The sequence below is a fragment of the Hypanus sabinus genome (genome assembly GCF_030144855.1).
Source record: "Hypanus sabinus isolate sHypSab1 chromosome 24 unlocalized genomic scaffold, sHypSab1.hap1 SUPER_24_unloc_4, whole genome shotgun sequence".
Classification (NCBI taxonomy): Eukaryota; Metazoa; Chordata; class Chondrichthyes; order Myliobatiformes; family Dasyatidae; genus Hypanus; species Hypanus sabinus.
The window spans coordinates 1238585-1258061 of NW_026778947.1; the positions used below are offsets into that span (position 1 = coordinate 1238585).

The window sequence follows — 19477 nt, forward strand, 5'->3', positions numbered from 1 at the left end:
TACCTCTCCCTCGGGTTTGAACAGGCGGGTGACCTGGACCAAATGGACTACACCCCGGGATGCTGAATGAGGCATCGGAACAGATTGTAGTGATCTTTCAAGAACAGTTGATTCTGAAATGGTTATTGAGAACTGAGGAAGGTAGGTTTTTTGATTCGTAAGGGGTTATGGGGAGAAGGTTGGGGGTTGAGAGGCAAGATAAATTAGCCATGGCCGAATGGCCTAAATATGCTCCTGTGGGGTTGGAGGGGGAAGTATTGGGGAGGTATGTAAGGGTATTACGGGAGGATGTGGTATGGAAGCGGCCGGGCGGCTCTTCCCCCTTCCCTGGTCCCCGCCTGAACTCACTGTCGCCGTTGCCCGGCCGGAGCGGGCGCGCATGCGCAGCTCCGCTCCTGAGCGGGGGGGGGGGAGGCTGCGCGTGCGCAGCTCCGCTCCTGAGCCGGGGGGGGGAGGGGGCGATCCGGCCGCGCAGGCGCAGTACCAATGCTCTGTCCAATATGGAGTCCAGGAGCTGCGACGTTCCCAGACTGACGAGGGTCTCTTTTTCAATCTCGCGTCGCTTTTCCGTTTCGCACTGCAGGAGGCCACAAACCGATAGGACAGAGTGAGAGGATCCAACCGCGTAAGTCTCTTTAATAAATTGGCAGCTCCTCCAGTGGCATGAACAGCGAAAATGAGGGTAACAGGGTCCGCCAATCTGCGTTTGGTTTCTCCGTTGTAGAGGCGACTACTGTGTGACCACTCATTTGGAAAAGTGAGACTCCTTCGCCTGGAAGGAAAGTTTGGGGCCGCGGGACGAGGTGAGAGTCATAGAGTACAACACAGAATCAGGTCGTTCGGCCTATCTAATACTACCGACCTGTTCTTCTGCCTGATCCCCTCTACCTGCACCCGGACCAGACTCCTCTCACGCATGTAGTTCTCAAAACAGTGTAACATCTCACACTGGCATGCATTAAATTCCTCCTGCCATTTCTCAACCCGTACTTCCAGATGGTCCAGTTCGCGTTGCTATAGCCTTCCTCGCTGTCCACTAAAGCTCCAATCATATTGTCGTTCTGATCCCATTTACTATATTATCATCCAAATCATCGATGTAGACGACCCAGCACCAATCTCTGTAGCACACCAGTAGTCACAGGTCTCCAGTTAAAGAAACAACCGTCTGCTACTACTCACTGTTTCAATGCCAAGAGTTAACATTCTGGACGAGCCTCCCATGCTGTCAAAGGCCTTGCTCACATTCATTTACACAAAAGTCCACCGACTTTCCTACATCAGACTTCCTTGTAACCTCCTCAAAAACCTCAATAACTTTATGCTTGGTATGTCTTATCTAGGTTAACTTTCCCTGATCAGACCATATCTATCCAAATATTTCTATCTCCAGTTCCATTGAATACTTTCCAAGAACTTACCCACAACTGATATCAGGCTCACTGGCCTGTAATTTATCGACTTATTCTTCGAGCCTTTCTTAAATAGTGGAAAATTAGCTATCCTCCAGTTGTCTAGCACCTCGCCCTTGGCTAGGGACATTTTAAATATCTCTGTCAAGCCCCCAATGATTTCTGCACCAGCCTACTGCAAGGTGGAGGGGACCTCTTGTCAGGCCCTGGGGATATATCCAGTGAATTTGACCAAAGACAGCAAACACCTGTTTTCCTGTAATTGGGTTAAGTTCCATCACCAGTACTCTTTTGCCTCAGTCAGTTCTATAGATCCTGTGTATGTCTTCCAAGGAAATACAAATAATCAAATGAAGTTCTTCCCTATCTCTTTGGCTCTGTGGATAGATCTCCACATTGGTCTTCAAATGGACGAAATCTCACCCTTGCTGTCTTTTTCCCGTAATATATTTTCAAAGCCCTTTGGCATCTGTTCCACCTTGTCAGCAGAACAAATCAATAGATTTCAATTGGTACATCTAGTGTCAGAGGAATGCATACAAGATATATCCTGAAATTCTTTTTCTTCGCAAGCATTCACGAAAACAGATGAGTGCCCCAAAGAATGATTGACAGTTAAATGTTAGAACCCCAAAGCCCCCCCCAGCTGCCCCCTCAGACACACAAGCAGCAGCAAAGCAACGATCCCCCCCCTCCCGCACCAGCAAAAAGCATCAGCGCCCTCCACTGAGCACTCAAGTGTGCAGCAAAACATCAGTAAAGATACAGGCTTGCAGTGCCCCAAAAATTACTCATTCACCCGGTATTTGACATACCACAGGCTCTCTTCCTCCCTAATAAGGGAGAAAGAGGGACTGCCGTTTCACAGTATAAGGGGAGAAATAACAAAACAACTCACTGATTTATGGTGTTGCGTCACTTTTTCTGAGCTCTCTGCCTCTGGGCACAAAGCCAACAGCAAGCCCGCTACTTCTGATCTTCCTTGTTCTCCCACGATGCATCAGTCGGTGGCAGCAGCTCCTGCCTTCCTCCAGAGCCGCGAGAATCCGGCACCCTGAAGATGCGCTGGTCTTCCAGGCCGTGTCCTTGGCATATCGAAAAGCAGCCGGTCGTCAGGCCCTGAGAGCGGGTCCCATTCCCGCAAAGACCCAAAGTCAGAGTGCGACTCCAGGTCAGCGTCTTCAAAAGAACCTTGGAAGGGAAAAATAGAGATATCAAAGCTGTTTCCAAAGATGCAAGCAAAGGAGTCGCCATTTAGCACCATCATCACTCAGCTCTGCCTCTTCTGTCTCATGTTCTCATTTGGCCCTCCTGATATCTCTCTTAAGTTGCAGGGAGATGGGAACCAGAGTGGAGAGGTTGTGAAGACAGGTGTTGTTAAGGGATCTGGGAATACAGGTCCAAAGTAGTGTCACGGATGGATAAGGTTGCATAAAGAAAGCTTTTGGCACAATCAAATCATTGAATACAGGAGATCGAATACTATGTTGATATTATATAAGACTTTGGTAAGGCCTAATTTGGAGTTTTGCGTAAAGTTTTGGTCACCTACCTACAGGAAAGATGTAAATAAGGTTGAAATAGTACAGACAACCTTATGGATGTTGCCAGGTCTAGAAGACCTGAATTACAAAGAAAGATTCGGTAGGTTAGGACTTTATTCCTTGGAATGTAGAAGATTGAGAGGAAATTTGATAAAGGTATACAAAATTATGAGGGGTATAGATAGGGTAAATGCAAGCAGGCTTTTTCCACTGAGGTTGGATGGGACTACAAGTAGAGGTCATGGATCAAGGGGAAAGATAAAAAGTTAAGGGGAACATGAGGCGAACCTCTTCACTCAGAGGGTTATGAGTGTGTGGAGGGAGCTGTGAGGGCAAGTGTGCATGCATGCTCGATTTGAAGAATTATGAGGAGTTTGAATGGTCACATGGATGGTAAGGTCTATGGTCCTATATGTCTATGAATGCAGGTTGATGGGAGTAGACAGTTTAAATGGGCCAAATGCTCTGTTTCTGGGCTGTACTATTCCTATGACTATGACTCTTAAGTCTTCTCATGCATTTCTTATACCCCTCAAGCATCTCATTTGATTCAAACTGCCCTCCTCCTCCTTTGTAACCAGGACCTCAATATCCCTCCATAACCAAAGTTCCCTAAATTAGTTAACCAGACCTCTATTCTTACAGGAACATCCAAATTCCCTACTGTCAATATTTCACAGGTGAGGACAATGTGGTCGCAGGGGAAGTGTAGTAATAGGGAAGAGGTGTTGGTGGAGGATGGGAGTGGACTGGGGTGTCCAAAGTAATTGGCCTTGCAAAACCCCAGATTGAGGACAAAGGAGATTTTCAGGGATGTTGCTGGGACTCAAGGGACTGAGATGTTGAAGGATCTTGAGTTGTTCGACTCTCCAGGCATAGGAGAACAGTCAAGAGAGGCATAGATAAGTGTTAGTGTTTAAAATTAGGAGAGGTGGACTCTAACAAACTTTCCCCTGGGTAGGTGAGTCTAAAGCTAGCAAGGGGTGGAACAGAGGTGTATAAAATCATTGGTAAGTTCGCTTACAGTGTATTTGCTGATTGGGGTTCGATTCCCACTGTTGTCTATAACGAGTTTGTACGTTCTCACCACGACCATGTGGATTTCCTCTATGTGCTCCAGTTTCTTCCCACCTTCCGAAGATGTATGAGTTAGCATTAGCATGTTATGTCGGCGCTGGAAGTGTGAAGACATTTGTGGGCTACCTTAGCATGTCCTTGATGCAAGCAAAGCATCTAACTGTATATTTTGATGTTTTAATCTACATTCATCAAACAAAATTAATTACAAATCACTAATCTTTTACAAGGGAGAGTTCTTTTCCACTTAAGGATCAGTGTGATCATCTACATTTGGAGGCACGGGCAGTGTTAAATCATTATCTCTCATCTGTATTTACCATCGAGGTATTGGAAGCTCATGATTCCTGGGTAGGTCTGTAGTCGAGTGTAGTTTTTTTTTCTGTGTTATTTTTTACATAGTTCAATCTAGTTTTTGTACTGTGTCATGTAACACCATGGTCCTGAAAAAATGTCTCATTTTTACTGTACCACCAGTTATGGTCGAAATGACAATAAAAGTGACTTGACTTGATTTAAGGGATTGAATAGTCATGTCTACAAACAAATGGACATTACAAAATGAGAGATGCTGGAAATTTTAGCCACATTAAGATGAATAAATTGCCAGGGTCTTGGCCAAGTTTATCTTTGGATACTGTAAGAAGTAAGGGAAGAGTTTATATGGGCCCTTACAGAAATATTTGTATCATCTTTAGACACGGGTGAGGTACCAGAAGAATGGAGGCATGTCTTTGAGAATGGAGGCATGTCTTTGTTTCAGAAGAATGGAGGCATGTCTTTGTTTCAGAAGAATGGAGGCATGTCTTTGTTTCAGAAGAATGGAGGCATGTCTTTGAGAATGGAGGCATGTCTTTGTTTCAGAAGAATGGAGGCATGTCTTTGTTTCAGAAGAATGGAGGCATGTCTTTGTTTCAGAAGAATGGAGGCATGTCTTTGTTTCAGAAGAATGGAGGCATGTCTTTGTTTCAGAAGAATGGAGGCATGTCTTTGTTTCAGAAGAATGGAGGCATGTCTTTGTTTCAGAAGAATGGAGGCATGTCTTTGTTTCAGAAGAATGGAGGCATGTCTTTGTTTCAGAAGAATGGAGGCATGTCTTTGTTTCAGAAGAATGGAGGCATGTCTTTGAGAATGGAGGCATGTCTTTGTTTCAGAAGGATGGAGGCATGTCTTTGTTTCAGAAGGATGGAGGCATGTCTTTGTTTCAGAAGGATGGAGGCATGTCTTTGTTTCAGAAGGATGGAGGCATGTCTTTGTTTCAGAAGAATGGAGGCATGTCTTTGTTTCAGAAGGATGGAGGCATGTCTTTGTTTCAGAAGGATGGAGGCATGTCTTTGTTTCAGAAGAATGGAGGCATGTCTTTGTTTCAGAAGAATGGAGGCTTGTCTTTGTTTCAGAAGAATGGAGGCATGTCTGTTTCAGAAGGATGGAGGCATGTCTTTGTTTCAGAAGAATGGAGGCATGTCTTTGTTTCAGAAGAATGGAGGCATGTCTTTGTTTCAGAAGAATGGAGGCTTGTCTTTGTTTCAGAAGAATGGAGGCTTGTCTGTTTCAGAAGGATGGAGGCATGTCTTTGTTTCAGAAGAATGGAGGCCTGTCTTTGTTTCAGAAGAATGGAGGCATGTCTTTGTTTCAGAAGAATGGAGGCATGTCTTTGTTTCAGAAGAATGGAGGCATGTCTTTGTTTCAGAAGAATGGAGGCATGTCTTTGTTTCAGAAGAATGGAGGCTTGTCTTTGTTTCAGAAGAATGGAGGCATGTCTTTGTTTCAGAAGAATGGAGGCATGTCTGTTTCAGAAGAATGGAGGCCTGTCTTTGTTTCAGAAGAATGGAGGCATGTCTTTGTTTCAGAAGGATGGAGGCCTGTCTTTGTTTCAGAAGGATGGAGGCCTGTCTTTGAGAATGGAGGCATGTCTTTGTTTCAGAAGAATGGAGGCTTGTCTTTGTTTCAGAAGGATGGAGGCATGTCTTTGAGAATGGAGGCATGTCTTTGTTTCAGAAGAATGGAGGCATGTCTTTGTTTCAGAAGAATGGAGGCATGTCTTTGTTTCAGAAGGATGGAGGCATGTCTTTGTTTCAGAAGGATGGAGGCATGTCTTTGTTTCAGAAGGATGGAGGCATGTCTTTGTTTCAGAAGAATGGAGGCATGTCTTTGTTTCAGAAGGATGGAGGCATGTCTTTGTTTCAGAAGGATGGAGGCATGTCTTTGTTTCAGAAGGATGGAGGCATGTCTTTGTTTCAGAAGAATGGAGGCATGTCTGTTTCAGAAGGATGGAGGCATGTCTTTGTTTCAGAAGAATGGAGGCCTGTCTTTGTTTCAGAAGAATGGAGGCATGTCTTTGTTTCAGAAGAATGGAGGCATGTCTTTGTTTCAGAAGAATGGAGGCCTGTCTTTGTTTCAGAAGGATGGAGGCCTGTCTTTGAGAATGGAGGCATGTCTTTGTTTCAGAAGAATGGAGGCCTGTCTTTGTTTCAGAAGAATGGAGGCCTGTCTTTGTTTCAGAAGAATGGAGGCCTGTCTTTGTTTCAGAAGAATGGAGGCCTGTCTTTGTTTCAGAAGAATGGAGGCATGTCTTTGTTTCAGAAGGATGGAGGCATGTCTTTGTTTCAGAAGGATGGAGGCATGTCTTTGAGAATGGAGGCATGTCTTTGTTTCAGAAGAATGGAGGCTTGTCTTTGTTTCAGAAGGATGGAGGCATGTCTTTGAGAATGGAGGCATGTCTTTGTTTCAGAAGAATGGAGGCATGTCTTTGTTTCAGAAGAATGGAGGCATGTCTTTGTTTCAGAGGGATGGAGGCATGTCTTTGTTTCAGAAGGATGGAGGCATGTCTTTGTTTCAGAAGGATGGAGGCATGTCTTTGTTTCAGAAGAATGGAGGCATGTCTTTGTTTCAGAAGGATGGAGGCATGTCTTTGTTTCAGAAGGATGGAGGCATGTCTTTGTTTCAGAAGGATGGAGGCATGTCTTTGTTTCAGAAGGATGGAGGCATGTCTTTGTTTCAGAAGGATGGAGGCATGTCTTTGTTTCAGAAGGATGGAGGCATGTCTTTGTTTCAGAAGGATGGAGGCATGTCTTTGTTTCAGAAGGATGGAGGCATGTCTTTGTTTCAGAAGGATGGAGGCATGTCTTTGTTTCAGAAGGCCTGTAAAGGCAAGCCGGGGAAGTACAAACTGTTGGATCTAATGTCAGTGGGAAGGGAGGATTTTGAGAGTCAGGATCTACCAGCTTTTGGAAGAGCAAAGACTGATTAGGGATCATCAGCATGGCTTTACACATGGGAAATTGTGTCTCATGAATGTGCTTTTCTTTGAAGAGCTGAACAAGGGGATTGACATTGTCTCCATGGCCTTTGAGGAGGTCCTGCATGATAGACTGGTCTGAAAGCGTAGTTCACATGGAATCCAAAGCCAGCCAGCCAATTGGGTACAAATTTGGTTTAGCTGAAGGGGACAGAGGTTGTAGGTGGAGGATTGGAGGCCTGTGACCAGTGTTGTGCCACAGGGATCAGTGCAGGGCCCACTATCCTCTGTCATCTATATGAACAATTTGGTAGCATTGATCAGTAAGTTAGCAGCTGATACCAAAATTGGTGATGCAATGCACAATGTTGATTTTTATCTAAGTTTACGATGGGATCTCGATGGATGGGGAAGTGAGCCAAGGGATGGTATGTTGAATTGAATTCGGACAGTGTGAGGTGTTGCATTTCAGTGAGTGGAACCTGGGCAGAACACATACAGTAACTTGTAGGGCCCTAGGGAGTATTGTAGAACAGAGGGACTCAGGAACACTAGAATATCGTTCCCTGAAAGCAGCGATACAGGTGGACTGGATGGTGAAGAATGTGTATGCAGCACTTGGCTTCATCAGTCAGGGCACTGAGTACTAGAGTTGGGATGTAATGTTGCAACTACAAATCATTGGTGGGACCACTCCTGGTGTATTGTGCACAGTTCTGGTCAGCCAGCTGTGGGAAGGATGTCATTAAGCTAGAAAGAGTGCAGAACAGATTCACAATGACGTTACCAGGGCTGGGGAGCTTGAGTTATAAAGGAAGGCTGGATGTGTTGTGACTGTTTTCCCTAGAATGCAGGAAGGAGGCTGAGGAGTGAGCAAGTAGAAATATACAGTATAAAATCATTAAGTGAATGGACACAGTCTTTTTCCCATAGGTAGGGATGCCCATTGATATTTTGGGCTGAGATCCTTCACCATGTCTAGTCTGTCCGTTCCTCTACTTAGATGCGACCTGACCTGCTGAGTTCCTCCAGCAGTTTTTGTGTTTTGCTCTATATTTCGAGAATCTGCAGAATCTCTTGTGTTTTATATCTACATTTGTAAGTAGGTTGGACTTTAACATTTGACAGCCAATGCGCATGTAACGTTCTCCTTCGCGTGTAACTGATAACGTCGAATTCAATGTCGAGATAAACCACAGTCAATGAGAACCAGATCGCAGTAAGATTAATCATTTACTGTTCACTCTTCACATTAACATATGGTGAAAACTGTTGATAAAACAATACAAGATTGATACAGTATTTGTTCCTTCCTTAATATCACATTTCAATTGTAAATACTTGCAAAGGTGACTATAAGTACATTACACTAAGGTGCAGTATACAGGCAGAGTTTACCTGCTCCATTGACTACTTTAAATACACTTCCATGCAAACTATCCGCAACTCTTTAACTAACGAAAGCATAAACATTATCGACCGTCGTTACTTCTAACAGGATCGGCATTAACATCTTAGTTCAATATATCGATTATCTATTAACTTACAGCGTTGCTCTCACTGTGATTTCTAATGCCTGCAAAACAACTTCTGCTCAGGTGTGCCTCGTGGTGAGCCCCCACCCTCGCGCCAATTTCAAACCGGTACTTTCCCACAAGACGCGGCGAAACCGGATGTGACGTCATCGCATGCCGATATATTTTACATGCAATGAATACACTTTAAACACTTCTAATTCTAACTAGAAAATACTATCGAATGAATTACTAAGCAAAAATATTATAAACTAAATAACTGTCGTAAAGACAGCACACTCCCCGCTTGACCTTCGTAAGGTCACAATGAGCAGAGTACAAAACTTAGTCTCTTAATCAGTCATTGGGTAGAAGTAGAATAACTTCTGTAACTGGCCTTTGGTAAATTTTCACATCGCCTTGGTCGGTAGTCTTCAATTCGATCATCCTGACATGTCCATCCCCGCTAGGGAATGTAGCAGTGATTCTGGCTGTTGGCCAGCTGTTGCGGGCGATTTGCTTGTCCCTGAGCAGGACTAAGTCTCCAACTTGAAGATTCCTGCAGGGTTCTGTCCACTTTTGTCTCTGTTGCAACAAAGGTAGATATTTTTGTCTCCAGCGAGACCAGAGCTGATTTACCAGAGCCTGGACTTGCCTCCATTGCTTTGTGTACAAATCCTTGTCTGAGAAGTCTCCTGGTGGAGGAGGTGCTCCTGCCTTCTGTGTAAGGAGCGTTGATGGCGAAAGTATAAAGGGGTTTTCTGGGTCAGAAGACACAGGTAGGAATGATTGTGCGTTTATAATGGCTGTGACCTCTGCCATTAGGGTGCACAGTACCTCGTGGGCCAATCGGGTGCGTTGCTGCATCTCAGGTTTCCTTTTCCGGGTTTTCCGTAAGGACGTGAACAGTTTGACTGCCTGCTCTTTGTTATCTGGTGAGCGCTGGCGTGGTTCTCTGAAAGGCATTGGGGCAACCCCATTATTTGCTTCATCTCTGAAGACCTTGGTGTCTTTGGTTTTTAAAGAAATGGTATCTTGAGCTGATTGTGCAAGTTTGTTTCCGTGCTCGGTTCGAACAAAAACTGACTGACCTAGCGTCTCGTCGGTTACTTTACGCTTGGTAATGTCTTGTTGTGCTTCTTTAGGGTACACCTTAGTGAGGCAGATCTTGGAACAAGAACGGCTTGACTGAGTTTGACCGCAAACTTCTGTACAGTTCGTGCTGACAACTGTTGACCTAGAGTGAGCCTCTCCCTCCCCGCCGTCCTGTTGTGGGGGTGAAGGAGCGTTGTCGGTTCTTTCATTCTTGACTTCATCACGGAGCCGCGAGGGTAAATTTTCTTCCTCGTATGGATGTGATGCAATCGTGACTCTCTGAGGTTCCTCGTAGCTGGGGAAGTTATCGAATACGTATGGAGAGGGGAGACGAGCCTGCCTGTCTATTTGATATTGTACATAGTCACTTGTGCGTTCCAGTCTGGTCCTTTCTAAAGTAGATCTTACTTCGGTCAGATCACGCGACCCTTCAGGTTCTTCTATGTACTCTGCTTCCGCCATGGCAGCTTCTTCTTCTCTTTCTAGCTGCAGCACTTGCAACTCTGTCGATATTTTTGCCATTTCCAACTGGGTTTCGGCTTCTCTGGCAGCCTTTTCTTTCTGGATTTCGGCTTCTCTGATGGCCTGCAGCATTTTCAAAACTGCTTCTTGTCTGGCGTAACGCAGTCGCACCTTGGCGGCTTCTGCCTTGGCTCTTGCCTGGGTGGACTTACTTGATGTCGGTTTACCGCCCTTGTCGCTGGGTGGCGTCGACTTGATGCTGGATCGAGCTGACATTGCAGCACTTGAAACACCTGATAATGTCGCTTTTTCACTGTAACGTTCTCCTTCGCGTGTAACTGATAACGTCGAATTCAACGTCGAGATAAACCACAGTCAATGAGAACCAGATCGCAGTAAGATTAACCATTTACTGTTCACTCTTCACATTAACATATGGTGAAAACTGTTGATAAAACAATACAAGATTGATACAGTATTTGTTCCTTCCTTAATATCACATTTCAATTGTAAATACTTGCAAAGGTGACTATAAGTACATTACACTAAGGTGCAGTATACAGGCAGAGTTTACCTGCTCCATTGACTACTTTAAATACACTTCCATGCAAACTATCCGCAACTCTTTAACTAACGAAAGCATAAACATTATCGACCGTCGTTACTTCTAACAGGATCGGCATTAACATCTTAGTTCAATATATCGATTATCTATTAACTTACAGTGTTGCTCTCACTGTGATTTCTAATGCCTGCAAAACAACTTCTGCTCAGGTGTGCCTCGTGGTGAGCCCCCACCCTCGCGCCAATTTCAAACCGGTACTTTCCCACAAGACGCGGCGAAACCGGATGTGACGTCATCACATGCCGATATATTTTACATGCAATGAATACACTTTAAACACTTCTAATTCTAACTAGAAAATACTATCGAATGAATTACTAAGCAAAAATATTATAAACTAAATAACTGTCGTAAAGACAGCACAGCGTTGATTATATTGTTTGTGGGAGCTTGCTGTATTAACGCAGCTGCTGAATGTTCTATATAAAAATATTGACTTTTTGAGGCAAAAAAAGGGATCAGCAATTATTGAATGGTGTAGCAGACGATGGGCTGACTGGCCTAATTTTGCTCCTGTGTCTTATGGTCTTTTGGAAATGGTGCATACAGATACTTGCAATGGTTCTTTGCTAACTCAAAACCCTCTGCGCTTTACAATTCACCATTGGTGACGAAGCGATCAAGTGCATGGGCATCAGGGTCCTGAATATTACACATTAGCTTCGTGGACAAAAGGCTCTGGAGGAACAGCAGGTATGAGAGGGGCTGTCATCGGTAACATGCACAGAATGCTGTTGGAACTCAGCAGGTATGAGAGGGGCTGTCATCAGTAACATGCACAGAATGCTGGAGCAACTCAGCAGGTATGAGAGGGGCTGTCATCGGTAACATGCACAGAATGCTGGAGCAACTCAGCAGGTATGAGAGGGGCTGTCATCGGTAACATGCACAGAATGCTGGAGGAACTCAGCAGGTATGAGAGGGGCTGTCATCGGTAACATGCACAGAATGCTGGAGCAACTCAGCAGGTATGAGAGGGGCTGTCATCGGTAACATGCACAGAATGCTGGAGGAACTCAGCAGGTATGAGCGGGCTGTGGTGCAGCTTCTCAGGAAATGTATTCATGAACCAGAGCTGCAGCGCGATTACCTTTGGCTCATACAGGAGAATGAGGAGGTGATAGATAGGATTAATCAAGGTTTGCTAGAATTGTTCAGGAGATTTGAAACTGATTGTTCTAAGACAAGGACATGCTGTGCGAGCCAAAGAGCCTGTATTGTGCTGTAGGTTTTCTATGTTTCTATTTTTTTTTAATTTGGCAAAGGAATGGGAATTGGAGTGGTAGGCTGAGGATGAGGTAGTGGTTTCCAGACGAAAACAGTGTGTAGGGAGACTCCTAGCAAGGAGGGGCTAGGGCAAAATTACGGTCAACAGGGTGAGTTGCAGTATGAAAGGGCAGACCAAATTGAAACAAGTGAATACAGGACTGAAGGTGTTAAATTTGAATGCTCACAGTATACAGAGTAAGGTAGATTAACTTGTAGCACAGTTACAGATTGGCACGTATGATATTGTGGGCATCACTGAATCATAGTGGGAAAGATTTATAGCTGGGAGCTTAAAGAACAAGAATTAAAAGGACAGGGTTTTGGCAGTCCTTGTGCAGGATTCCCTTAAGGTTAATTTGCAGGTTGAGTCATTTCAAGAGTTTTAAAACACTGGAGAGGCCTCACAGAGTATTGTGAGCCTTTATCTAAGAAAGGGTGTTCATGTGCTAATATTGGAGAGGGTTCAAGGGAGGTTCACAAAAATAGTTCCGGGGTAGGCTTGTCATATGAACAGCATTAGCAGAATGAGAGGTGACGTTATTGAAATCAACTGAATGTTGAAAGGCCTAGTTAGAGTGGATGTGAAGAGGATGTTTCCTATAGTGGGAGAGTCTAAGACCAGAGGACACAACTTCAGAATACAGGAGTGTCCTTTTAGAACAGAGAAGCAGAGGAATTTCTTTAGTCAGAGAGTGGTGAATCTGTGGAATTTGTTGCCACAGTTATTTATGGAGGCCAAAGGAGATTGTTAGATTCTTGATAGTCAGGGCATTAAGGGATATGGGGAGCAGGCAGTAGATCAGGGCTGGGAGGGAAAATGGTTCAGCTGGTGGAGCAGATTCGATGGCCTAATTCTGTTCATATATTTTATGGTCTTAAGGTGTTGCTTTGGATTTCCAGCTTCTGCAGAATTTCACGTGTCAGGAGTTTCATCAGCATTGGTGTCCGCACCGCGATTGGAGGACATCTGCTGCAAGCTAAGGACACGCTGTGGTTCTGCAAACCCAGACAGTTCTGGTCATTTCCCCCTCTCTTAGCCGTACGATCTGTACCCCGTCCCCGGGAGCTGCTGGTGCCATTTCTGAGGTGCATATGCATTGCTGGAACCACGACATGTAGTTGGGTCTCTCGTTCATAGGGTTTCTCTGTATAAGGGCAGCCAAAGGTAACACTTCCAGCACTTTCTCCGCCGTGGTTGGAGAAGCACAGGCAGAGGGAACGGGAGTGGATGTATCTCCAGCTATCTAAATTCGAGGATTAGAAACTCGGAACAGAAGTATAGTTCCAAGCAACAGGAATTCTGAAGATGCTGGAAATCAAAGTAATACACACAAAATGCTGGAGAAACTCAGTAGATCAGGCAGGGTCTATGGAAAAGAATAAACAGTCGATGTTTTGGGCTGAGACCTGGAGAAAAGAGATGAGAGGTCAGGGTAAGAAGGTGGGAGAGGGGAGGAAGAAGGACAAGATAGTAAGTGATAGGTGGGATCGGGAGAGGGGTGGGGAGAAATAAAGGGCTGGAGAGGGGGAATCTGATAGAGAGGACAGAAATCCATGGAAGAAAGGGAAGGGCTAGGAACACCAGAGGGAGGTGATTGGCAGGTAAGGAGAGGGGAAAGGAGAATGGTGAATGATGAAGGTGGGGGGCAGTTACAGTAAGTTCAAGAAATTGATGTTAATGCCATCAGGTTGGAGGCTACCCGGATGGATATGTTGCCTCATTGCAAGAGTGTGATGTAGAATTAGAATGGGTGACCACTGGGCAATCCATTTGGGGTGGCAGGTGAATGGGATGAGGTTTGGATGCAGAGACTGGTGGGTGTGGATGAGAGGAACCCCACCACAGTGGTGAGTGGATGGGATGAGAGCAAGACGCACTCCCTTTTTTTCAAAGACGAGGGCTGTCCTTTCTCCACCATCCCAGAACTAATGAGGTGTCCTTCTTCAAAGAAAGGGACTTAACTTCATCCACCATCAAACTGCCCTCCCCCACATCTATTCTATTTCATACACTACTGCCCTCACGCCACTAGGGTAGGGCTTCTCTTGTCCTCACCTTTCACCCCACCAGCCTTGGCATCCAGCACGTAATTCTCTAACTTCAACCATATCCAGCAGGACCTGATCACCAAGAACATCTTCCCCCCTCCCCCCACTTTCTGCAGGGATCACTCCATTGTCCATTCATCCCTCCCCACTTTTCTTCCTCCTGGTAACTACCCTTGCAAGCGGAACGAATGCCACACCTACCCCTACAACTCCTCCTTCACTTTCACTTCCAGGTGAGGTGACAGTTCGCCTGTGATTCTATTGGACTCATCCTGTAATCCTGGTTTGGCCTCCTGAATATTGGTGAGACCTGACGTAGATTATGAGACCATTTTGCCGAGCACCTGGGCTCTGTTGTCCAGAAAAAGTGGGATCTCCCGATGGTCACCTATTTCAATTCTATTTCCCATTCCCATTCCGGCATGCCGGTCCGCTGCCTCCTCTGCAATGTTGGACGAGCAACATCTTGTATTTCATCTGGGTAGCCTCCAACCTGATGGCATGAACATTAATTTATTGAACTTACGGAAATTACCCCCCTTATTCTTCATTACCATTTCCTTCTCTCACTTTATGTCCTTACCTGCCTATCACCTCCCTCTGGTGCTCTTTCCATTTCCCTTTCTTTAAGATTCTCTTATTCTTTCAGTCCTCTCTTATCAGATTCCCCCGTAACCAGCCCTTCCACCAATTGACTTCCCAGATCTTTATTTCACCCCTCCCCTCTCCCGATTCCATCTATCACCTAAAACCTTTCTCCCCTGCCACCCCCCCCCCCCATCTTCTCACTCTGACTTCTCATCTTTTTTTCCAGTCTGATGAAGGGTCTCGGCCCAAAGCACCAACTGTTTACTCTTCCATAGATGCTGCTTGGCCTGCTGAGTTTCTCCAGCATTTTGTGCGTGTTACTAATATAGTTCTGAGTTAATCGGTGATGAAGAGTCTAACTTCCAGTCTGTTAGTGCAGCATGAAAAAAAGAACAAAATTCTTCCATTAGTTCTTGAAAAAATCAACTTTGTTCTACCTCCTCCTCTTTTGGACCTTTCTACCAAGAGAACATGTTTTGTATCATTTTCTCTGGGTACATAATGATATCAAACAACTTTGTCCTGGGTAACAAGTAACCTGTAGCTTTCACATCACAAAAGTGCTATGTTCTACTAAGAAACGCTGTTTTTCCCATCATATTCATTGGCATTCCATTTTGAGTTCATCACTAACAAGTCTGCGGAATTAGCCATGTAATATCATGCGCTCTTTTGCGATGCTGTGAGACATGACCAGGACTTGAATTAGTACTAATAGAGAGACAAACTGAGCCAATTCACAGATTAACATTGGGTAGGAATGTTCCATTCTTATACAGACAGGAGGACCGTTAGAGAATTCGATGGTCAGTCTAGACGCCCTGGACAGTTGAGGACATATTTGAACCTCACTGTAACAGTATGATTTCAGAGCTTGCCGTCAGGCCTAAAATTATCCTACCTGATTAATTATCCCATTAATGTCTTTTGTAAATCTTTTTACAGGTTAGAAAAGGCAAAGAACCTGTGTACGGGAATTTCAAACAACTACACATCAGATTTGCTGCCTCTATCCAGATATTTAAGAAGTGACCAGATATTTCCTTTGTAACACCAACATGTTTGTGGTTGATCAGTGGAGGTGAAGAAATATCTCATCCCAGCTGGAAATGTGCTTTGTGTCTGAAATGAAGTTAGTTGTTGTAATTCAGTGAAATTGACTGGAATCGAGGTGCTGAGAACACAACAGCTTTTGTTCACCAGAGATCAGTTCTTCACACTGACAGATTCACTACCTCTAACTTCCAACTTTCTGAATTTTCAGAGAACCTTGCAGGGAGATATCACTGTGGCAAAGGATTCTTCCATGCAGACAACCCCCAGGCACAACAGTGAGGCCAGTTACCCGCTCAGCTGTGGGAAGGGATTCAGTCAGTCATCTCACCTGCTGGGACTGTAAGAAGGGATTTACTCGGTCATCTCAACTTTTGCAATACCAGGCAGTTCACGCTGGGGAGTGGCCGTTCATCTGCTCAGACTGTGGGAAGGGATTTACTCTGTCATCTCAACTATTGTTACACCAGTCAGTTCACACGGGGAAAGGCCATTTACATGTTCGAAGGGTGGGAAGGGATTCATTTGGTTATCCCATCTACAGGAACACCAGTTAGTTCATGCTGGGGAGATGCCGTTCACCTGCTCAGATTGTGGGAAGGGATTTCCTCGGTCATTTCATCTTAAGGAACATCAGCGAGTTCACACCGGGGAGAGGCCTTTCACCTGCTCAGTCTGTCAGATGGGATTCACTCGGTCTTCTGACCTGAAGGCACATCAGCGAGTTCACACTGGAGAGAGGCCATTCACTTGCTCGGACTGTGGGAAGAGATTTCCTCGGTCATTTCAGCTGAAGGAACACCAGCGAGTTCACACTGGAGAGAAGCCATTTACCTGCTCGGACTGTGGGAAGGGATTTACTCGGTCATCTCAACTGAAGGCACATCAGCCAGTTCACACTGGGGAGAGGCCGTTCACCTGCTCGGACTGTGGAAAGGGATTTACTCTGTCATCTCAACTATTGTTACATCAGTCAGTTCACGCTGGGGAATGGCTGTTGTTCTGCTCAGACTGTGGGAAGGGATTCACTCGGTCCTTTCAACTGAAGGTACATCAACGAATTCATACTGGGGAAAGGCCATTTACGTGTTCAGTGTGTGGGAAGGGATTCACTCGGTTATCCCATCTACAGAATCATCAGTCAGTTCACACTGGGGAGAGGCCGTTCACCTGCTCAGACTGTGGGAAGGGATTCTGTCGGTCATCTGACCTACTGGCACACCAATCAGTTCACACAGGGGAGACACCATTCACCTGCTCAGACTGTGGGAAGGGATTTCTTCGGTCATCTCACCTGAAGGAACACCAGCGAGTTCACACTGGGGAGAGGCCATTCACCTGCTCAGACTGTGGGAAGGGATTCACTAAGTCATCCCATCTACAAACACACCAGCGCGTCCACACTGGGGAGAGGCCATTCACCTGCTCAGATTGTGGGAAGGGATTTTCTCAGTCATCTCAGCTACTGGCACACCAGTCAGTTCACACTGGGGAGTGGCCGTTCATCTGTTCAGAGTGTGGGAAGGGATTCACTCGATCGTCTCAGCTGAAGCTACATCAACGAATTCATACTGGTGAGAGGCCGTTCATTTGCTCAGACTGTGGGAAAGAATTCACTCGGTCGTTCAGCCTACAGAGACACCAGCGAGTTCACACTGGAGAGAGGCCATTCACGTGTTCCGTGTGTGGGAAGGGATTCACTCGGTCATGCATCCTACAGAGACACCAGCAAGTTCACACTGGGAGAGAGGCCTTTCACCTGCTCTGACTGTGGGAAAGGATTCTCTCAGTCATGCAGACTACAGAGACATCAGTCAATTAACACTGGGGAGAGGCCGTGTGTGGGAATGGATTCACTTAGTTAACCCTCCTACATCCACACCATTCAGTTCACACTGGAGAGAAACCATTCTCTAATTCTGGATGTGGGAAAGGATTCACTTACTCATCTGACCTTGTGACGCACTCTAGGGAAACAGTTTAAGTAACCTTCATGCTGGGTATGTTGGTGAATCCAGATGTAAGTTCTATTGGTGTCGAAGTCTGCAATTATTGCCACTCATCACACCCAGCTCTGCAGCCTGATCACTAGGCATGCGAAGTGCTTCTTCTGCAGATTTTCACCTTTAATAGGGTTAATATTCTAGAGCTGTGAGAAAGAAATTAGTTCAATGTTAAACTCTGTCTTAGGTGCTTGGTGAATCTACAACACACCCAGTCTACGGTAGGGAGTCAACTCAGCCTAAGAGTTTCTGTTCCCCGACAGCCTTCTTAAATCCATCCCTGCTGTTCACCTCTCACTCTCCCTGTGGTGGTGGGTTCCAGTCACCATTTTGTGGGTGAAGAGGTTTCCCTTGAATTTCCCGCGTGTCTTTCTGCAGACCGATGAAGATGATGTCTGGCATATTCTTCATCCCTCAGACCTCTGGGATGAGAAAGAGTGGCATTAGTTGATAATCTCCTTATTCCCTGTTCATTTCAATGCTATGGGTTATTTTCACTTACAATGTAAGTGAATGTTATGTCCAATGTAACTGTCCCCTAAAGTCTGAAAGCAGAATAGAGAACCATTAGTTGGATGTTCAGTGTCACAAACCAGAGTCTGGTCAGCATAGGGCAGAGTTTGGGCTCTGCACCAAGGTAGGGAGGGGTAAAAGCAGGGAAACAGTGCAGGCGCACGGCATCGAATGACAGTAGCAACATGTGGAAGCTGACTGACAGAGTATAATTAGGTTGACTGACTTACGACACACAATACCTATGCCATTATTTTGCTAGTGGGATCTTGCTGAGATTGCCAACTGAGTTCTCATTAAAATATTGACTGGATTGGTGGCATTTGGCAGAGGGGAGACAATGCTTTCAATGGCACCATTCTTACCCAGAAATCTGATCTTTAAAATCCCTGCAGATTGAGTGTGCACGCGCCCAAGAGCCTCTTGCATCCAATTGTTTAATTTTAATTGTAATTATCTTTGCAGTTTAACAGTTAATTTTCTGCTTGAATTTTAAGTATCCTTTATATACATAACCGTTTATTCTACCCCTAGTGGTTGTACAAAGTATAATTCTGGAGCTTCTTTGCACCTCATTTGGTGAGTAGTGTTTCCTCGTTGGTTAATTTTTACTGCAATATTGACAAAGTACTTATTGGATTATTGTAATAGTAGACTTGAATGGAAATTTTCTTATCTTTGGGTATAAAAGTGGCTTTTTTATGATAGTTATGTACCATCTTTAGCTTCTCTGCTTCAAGTAGAAGACTCCGGCACTGTTCCTATTCTATCATCGTTTAATAAAATGATCGTAAAGCAAAAAGTTTATGCCTCATTCCTGACTTCTAAAAGAATATTGAATTTAAATCCAAAAGCCATCATTTCACATATATATGGTAGTTGGCAGGTTTTAGAGCTTGCCAGATTTATTCAGCATGTGAACAAAAGGGTGAGGAACGTCCTTATATGTTACAAATTGAGGAAATAAAAAACTAGTTCCATTGTATGAAATCAGGATTGAGGGCTGCTGTGTAGCTACTTTTAAAAACATCTGTT

General features: G+C 44.9%; 1 protein-coding gene across 3 annotated transcripts; it reads left to right on the forward strand.

Moving 5' to 3' along the window:
- The first annotated feature begins 488 nt into the window (after positions 1-488).
- LOC132385512 (zinc finger protein 226-like) lies at positions 489-19237 on the forward strand. 3 transcript variants are annotated; one of them, XM_059957642.1, is made up of 3 exons: positions 489-625; positions 725-803; positions 15819-19237. In XM_059957642.1, exon 3 carries the CDS (start codon positions 16498-16500, stop codon positions 17692-17694), a length of 1197 nt encoding a protein of 398 aa, XP_059813625.1. In that variant the 5' UTR covers positions 489-625; positions 725-803; positions 15819-16497; the 3' UTR covers positions 17695-19237. The 3 variants fall into 3 exon arrangements, with proteins under 3 accessions (XP_059813625.1, XP_059813624.1, XP_059813626.1); XM_059957641.1 differs by lacking the exon at positions 725-803 and having other exon boundaries at positions 495-625; XM_059957643.1 differs by lacking the exons at positions 489-625; positions 725-803 and adding an exon at positions 13079-13322.
- The last annotated feature ends 240 nt before the right edge of the window (positions 19238-19477 follow it).